Below are 5,884 nucleotides of genomic sequence, written 5' to 3'. Positions count from 1 at the left end.
TGTGTCTGTATGTGTGCAAGAGTGTGACACACACACACACACACACACACACACACACACACACACACACACACACACACACACACACACACACACACACACACACACACACACACACACACACACACGGCCCCCTGTCTACCAGCTGCCACTTTGCAGCCATTCATCAGAGCTATGATTAGTGAGTGGAGGAATGTCATGTAGCTACAGCCAACTCCTCACCCCGACCCTGACCTTTCACCTCTGGGTGACCCCGTGCGACCCCGGGCTGCAGCAGCTGCTTTTACACTGCGCCGACACACTCCATTAGGTCCGACACCTGCTTCTACACACATCGAATCACTATGAAACACATTCACGCACACACACACACAGAAACACTTAGACACTCAAAGATGCAAAGGATGGCAGCATACGCAAGACTCAAATAGTCACTTATGCGCAGGCACACACACACACACACACACACACACACACACACACACACACACACACACACACACACACACACACACACACACACACACACACACACACACACACACACAAACGCACACAATGGCCTTTACACATGCTAATGCAGAAAGGCGGCCCTTTTATGAGATTACACAGTCATTACAGTGAGAGGGGTCACGAGGGGCACCTGTAGCTGAGCAACTCCCGAGGCCTGTGTGTGGAAAAACACCACGAGATAAAAGAGTGTGACGTGTGACACAGACTGTTTTTGAAATTGAAGTATAAGCAGACCTTGAGGAGTGATAGAACCAGAGTCCAGCCTTTCAGTGGACACTGTGCATATGGTCGGTGTGCAATAAGACACTCTTTGTATGAGTGAGTTTTTACACGTGTGTGTGTGTGTGTGTGTGTGTGTGTGTGTGTGTGTGTGTGTGTGTGTGTGTGTGTGTGTGTGTGTGTGTGTGTGTGTGTGTGTGTGTGTGTGTGTGTGCCTGTGGGTGCCTGCCTGTGGGCCCCAGGCTGACTCTGACAGCTCAGTGCTAGCCATCTGCTGGCAGTCACACCAGGAGAAAGCAACCGCAGCCAAACAATGGAGAGCAATGACAAGCCAGGATTTGTGGGGACTTTTTTATGTGTATGCATGTGCGTGCATTTCGGTGCGGTGTGCACGTTTTCCCTTCAAAGATCCAAATGAGCCCCTCTCTATGAGCATGTGCAGAGGGGCGTGGCTGTAGTTGATAGGCTGTCTCTGTTACCAGGCGATAGATTAACAAGCCCAAATGGCCATCTGAGGAGGATAGATAGCATGGGCGAGTGTGGGCTCACATTTTTTCTCTTTCTGTGTGTCACTTGCTGTCTGACAACTGCATGTTTGTACGTCTGTCCACCCCCTTTCTATTTTATCTTCTCCCTCCCTCTGGCTCTCTCTTTGTACGTTGAAATGAACATACAGTTGAAGGCTAGGAGCAAAACTGAGCTCTGGCTGGACAGCCTCTGTGTATATGCAGGCTTCTCTCTTTCCAACATACATTATAATTGTCAACATCTCCCTATTTGTCTCTTGCTATCTGCAGGTAGAGTGCCATAGTGGATGCAGACAGATGGTCGCTGTTGGGAGGAAGCTGGCTTGCCTGGATTTGACACACCAGTCTGACAGCGAGCATCATCCAGCTGGGTGGAGGCCTACACTGCCTCCTAGAAAGAACATGCCAGGTGGCCAAGAAACAGGCTGCTGGTCCCCCGAAGCCACCACCACACACATAACCCTCGAGTCACTATTCTGCTATTTCACCACCAAACACAACACAGGGCTGTTCCCCACAAAAGACATACACACAAATCAAGACCGCAAGCCAGAAGCAGAGGAAACCGGAAAGGAAAGGACACGATGCAAATGGCTGATTATGAAAAGAGTCCCTTTCCCTGCACTCCATTTGTGCCCATGTGCATTTGCCTGTTTTGTGAGTGTGGCTTTGGCCATCCATGCCTTTGTATGGCAGCACTTCAAAGGCAGCCTTCAGTAAGTTTCTGCTCTTCCACCTCCTGCTGCTGCTGCTAGTTTGTGTGCGTGTGGAGCAGTGCCTCCTGTAGCTGGGGGCTCTGGCTGATCACGACTACTGCAGCGAGGCTGGCATAGCATGCCCGCTGGCGCACCAGGGCACACCTATTTGCACAGGCCCAGACTGAATGGCAGGCATTGTCTGGGTGAGAATGCAACATTTAAGCCCCTGATTAAGGCAGAACAAAGCCCTGAGGGGCAAGAGGGATGAATGCATGGAGCGAGAAAGGGAGGGAGGGAGGAAGACATGAAGGGAGGCAAGGAAGGGAGGATCTGTGAAGGGAAATCTCATCTGAGATGGGAGGGCAAAACTGAGAGAGGAGGAATGGAAGAGAAGGAGGCAAACTGGCAGCGATGTAAGGGACCGGAATAGAGGCAGGTAAAGAAGTGAGAAGGAGATGAGGTAGGAAGTAAAGAGATTTGCAGGTCGCAGATGAAAAGAAAATGTAGGGAAGGAACCAGGAGAGCGGCAGGGAGGAAAAGATGAGGTGGGGGATGAGACGGGAAAGGCAGGCTTAGGAAGAGATAAAAAGGCAAGAGAGAGGGAGCCAAGCAGAGAGGCAAAGAGAGACAGAGAGGAGGGAGCCACTGTCGAGGTATCCTCACTGATAAGGAGGAAGTGATGCTTCACCATTTCAGCGTGGAGGCAGATAGACAACTAGCGCCCTCTAATGGCATTAGCAATGTGTCCAGGGAGTAGACAGCAGACAAGAGGGAAGAGCCAATCACTGCCAACATTTCCAATGAATTAAAATGGTAATACACTCATTGGGGCACTGCTATGAATCCCTGTTAATTAAAATGACATTTGACTTGTTAAGGATGAGCCCCAGTTGAAAAAAACCACTGTGTACCACTGTAGGCAGCATCAGTAGATGTACTGGGTTTGTACAAGGCCACATGAAGTTTAGTCTGTCTGTCTGTCTGTCTGTCTGTCTGTCTGTCTGTCTGTCTGTCTGTCTGTCTGTGTGTGTGTGTGTGTGTGGACTTTGTGACACCTTGGCAGCGTATGGGCACAAACAGACTGTGTATGACAAGGGGTGAGCTACTCCCTGAGTGTGTATGTATCCTAGCAACAAGACAGACGTAGAAGCAGTGCAGTGAGCAGCTGGTAGAATGGGACACAGAGACCATGATGATTTATCACAACATAAATGTGTGTGTGTGTGTGTGTGTGTGTGTGTGTGTGTGTGTGTGTGTGTGTGTGTGTGTGTGTGTGTGTGTGTGTGTGTGTGTGTGTGTGTGTGTGTGTGTGTCTTCAATTTAACAGCTGTGAGAGGTTTAGGTGTGTCTGCAAATGACATGCATCCATGCATGTTTAACGCTTAAACACTCATCAACGTGTCAAGCTGCCAATTGCAATGATAACCACCAATAGACAGCCAACGACATCCCATCATCACAGTTTCACAGTTTCCATATATAAAACAAAAACCATTATCACTTGTCTGTCAATCGTCAAAACTAAATGAAATGTTGGTTGATATGGTGTGTTTATTATGAGCATATCTGAAGGTTGACTGTATGAGCGAATGTAAAATGGCTATTGCATTTTAGACTGACTTGAATCTTGTACATTTGTACAGATCATTGGTGTTCTGCTCTTACAACGGTCAAATTCATCTTTGACAGATAGGCTACATGGTATCAAGATGAATGCAACCCTCTAATCACATGCTAACATATCAATGCTTCATTTCATATGTAATAACAAAATCATCTTTCGAAATTCATTTGAACCATACTTCTAATTTCTATAGATTTAGAAATTAGAGACTACATGGACACCCTTAGTGTGTCTCAAAACGACATGTTTAAAAATGAAAATCTGTGAGTTGGAAATTAAAAGGAGTTGGAAATTAAAAAGAGTTTGTTCCAGGTTTAAACAAGAAAGAAGGATTAAAAAGAATGATATCTCTGACTCTGCAGCACTGATTGTGATGCTTTAACATCCCTTATAAGTCCAACAGTGTTGGGGGAATGCAATGTTACATTTGTACTCATAAAGGTATCGCATACTTGGAGTCATTTACAACTTTACAACAAGACGAACATGTGTAATTCAGTATCTGATTCTGGAATATGAAACATGCTAAAACTCTTAGCATATATCTTATCATGGATCATCAGACATATTGAAGATCCATATGGTATACACGTCGTACAAAGATTCAAAGAATAAAGATGATAGATAGAGAGGCCTTTCCCAAATTGGGATCAATAAAGTTCTATCTTATCTTATGTGATCCTGCATCTCATCTTATCGACAGGAATATGTGTTTGTCTCATAGACGTGATGCAGATGATTATACAAACACAAGCCCACATTGGCTGCAGCGCCAGTACCAGTCTTTCATGGTGAGCAGGGGCAGCTTTCCAGACCTCAGGCCAGCTGGAGGGCCCCTGGCCTGGGCAGAACTCTGTCTCCGTGGGCCCCCTGCCTGCCAGACTCTGCTCCATGGAGGTGCATCGTGCTACAGCCAATCATCAAGTCAGAACCGCTTCTGGAGTGCAGAGCCAAGCCACAATAAGGGGAAAACACATTTCACTAACACTGCTGCAATCATCTGGCCTGGTACCAGATGTCCCCATGTCCTTTACGTCTGTCTTTAGATATTCATCAGAGGAGAAGACTCACAGAAACTCCCTACATCACTACATGTCCACAGATTTGGACATTAACCGATTTGTACACTTCATCTTGATTTGCACAGATTATCTTCAGTTACATAAATAGAGTTTGTGCAGCACGTGTGGTATCAGTTTCATTTATGAAATGAATGTCATGGTTAAGCCTAACATTCAAGGCATTCACTAGATGTCTGTGTGCTCTTATGTGAAGAAGGCAAGGTGGATATATAACAGAAGAAAGAACAGAGAAGAAAGTGATCTTCTTTGTTTCTATTTGATTCTCTGTGTGCTACGCTGTTGTATCCTTATCCACCCTCAGCCTCCACCACCCTTATCTCCCTCCTCTCTCTCTGTGTTCTCTGCAGGCTGCCTTGGGAAATGTGATGTTTTTTTAAACGGCGCCGGCTTCATGTGTTTTTATGTCTGCCCATAAAAAAGCAGCTTCCTTTAAAAAGGCTCAGCTCAACAATGTGCTCGCTGTCACTCGATGACAAGCAGCACTGGGAAATGACAACAGAGAGCCTGAGAAAGAGAGCGAGAGAGGGGGAGGGGGAGGGGGGGGTAGAGTATGAAAAGAATAATGTAAAAAAGATATCTACAAAAGTTTTGATTCACTATTTTTAATTTAATAAGGAAAATTCCTTCCCTATTTCCCAAAGATGATCTGATTTCTAGCACTTCCACTCAAGGGAAGTTACTTTAAACTTCTCAAATTGGTTCATTTTACGTTAGACTTTTGAAACTCAGGACGGACATTGTTTTGAAATGGAAAGATTATTGAAAAATCCCAAAGCAAATACCAATTTCTGTTACTTTCTAAAGAGGTATCCTGACAATAAGCGTTCTCCTCTCACTCACAATAGACTGAAAGGCGGTTAGACCAAAACACAGCTTACTCATGTATTTGAGTGGGATCAGTCCAATGCACAGAGGATGCCAAAGCAGAGGCCTTGAGCAAAAGAAACACAGGGTCACCATCTGACACAAAGGTTGTACCTGGGTCTACACTTGCAACATTATACCTCTGCAGCGCACATTCCCATGAAAAGCACACTGGATCTCTACTGTTTACCTTGAGAATATTGCAAGGTAAAATAGCTGCCTATGTTATAAAGACACAGTAGTGAAAGCCTGTCCCTGAGTACTGTGATAAATCTTCAAATTCCCAGATGTGTTATCCTCAAAGTGGACATTTAGTATTGTACTATGTAATGTGTTACGCCCCAACCAACAAAGCAC

General features: G+C 45.6%; 1 protein-coding gene across 1 annotated transcript; it reads left to right on the top strand.

The window, feature by feature from the left end:
• Positions 1–1,428: 1,428 nt before the first annotated feature.
• LOC104949425 (uncharacterized) lies at positions 1,429–4,719 on the top strand. The gene is made up of 2 exons (XM_010775785.1): positions 1,429–1,975; positions 4,306–4,719. Exons 1-2 carry the CDS (start codon positions 1,458–1,460, stop codon positions 4,625–4,627), a joined length of 840 nt encoding a protein of 279 aa, XP_010774087.1. The 5' UTR covers positions 1,429–1,457; the 3' UTR covers positions 4,628–4,719.
• The last annotated feature ends 1,165 nt before the right edge of the window (positions 4,720–5,884 follow it).

Source organism: Notothenia coriiceps, unplaced genomic scaffold (genome assembly GCF_000735185.1).
Source record: "Notothenia coriiceps isolate Sejong01 unplaced genomic scaffold, NC01 NC01_scaffold00016183, whole genome shotgun sequence".
Lineage (NCBI taxonomy): Eukaryota > Metazoa > Chordata > Actinopteri > Perciformes > Nototheniidae > Notothenia > Notothenia coriiceps.
Note: the sequence above shows the minus strand (reverse complement) of the source record. Positions and strands in the feature narration are given on the sequence as shown.

Excerpts from the sequence above, each read along its gene's own strand:
- LOC104949425 (XM_010775785.1), top strand. The coding sequence starts at position 1,458 with ATGCAGGCTTCTCTCTTTCCAACATACATTATAATTGTCAACATCTCC. Across the intron at positions 1,976-4,305 it reads CACTTCAAAGGCAGCCTTCA|ACGTGATGCAGATGATTATA; the intron begins GTAAGTTTCTGC and ends TTTGTCTCATAG.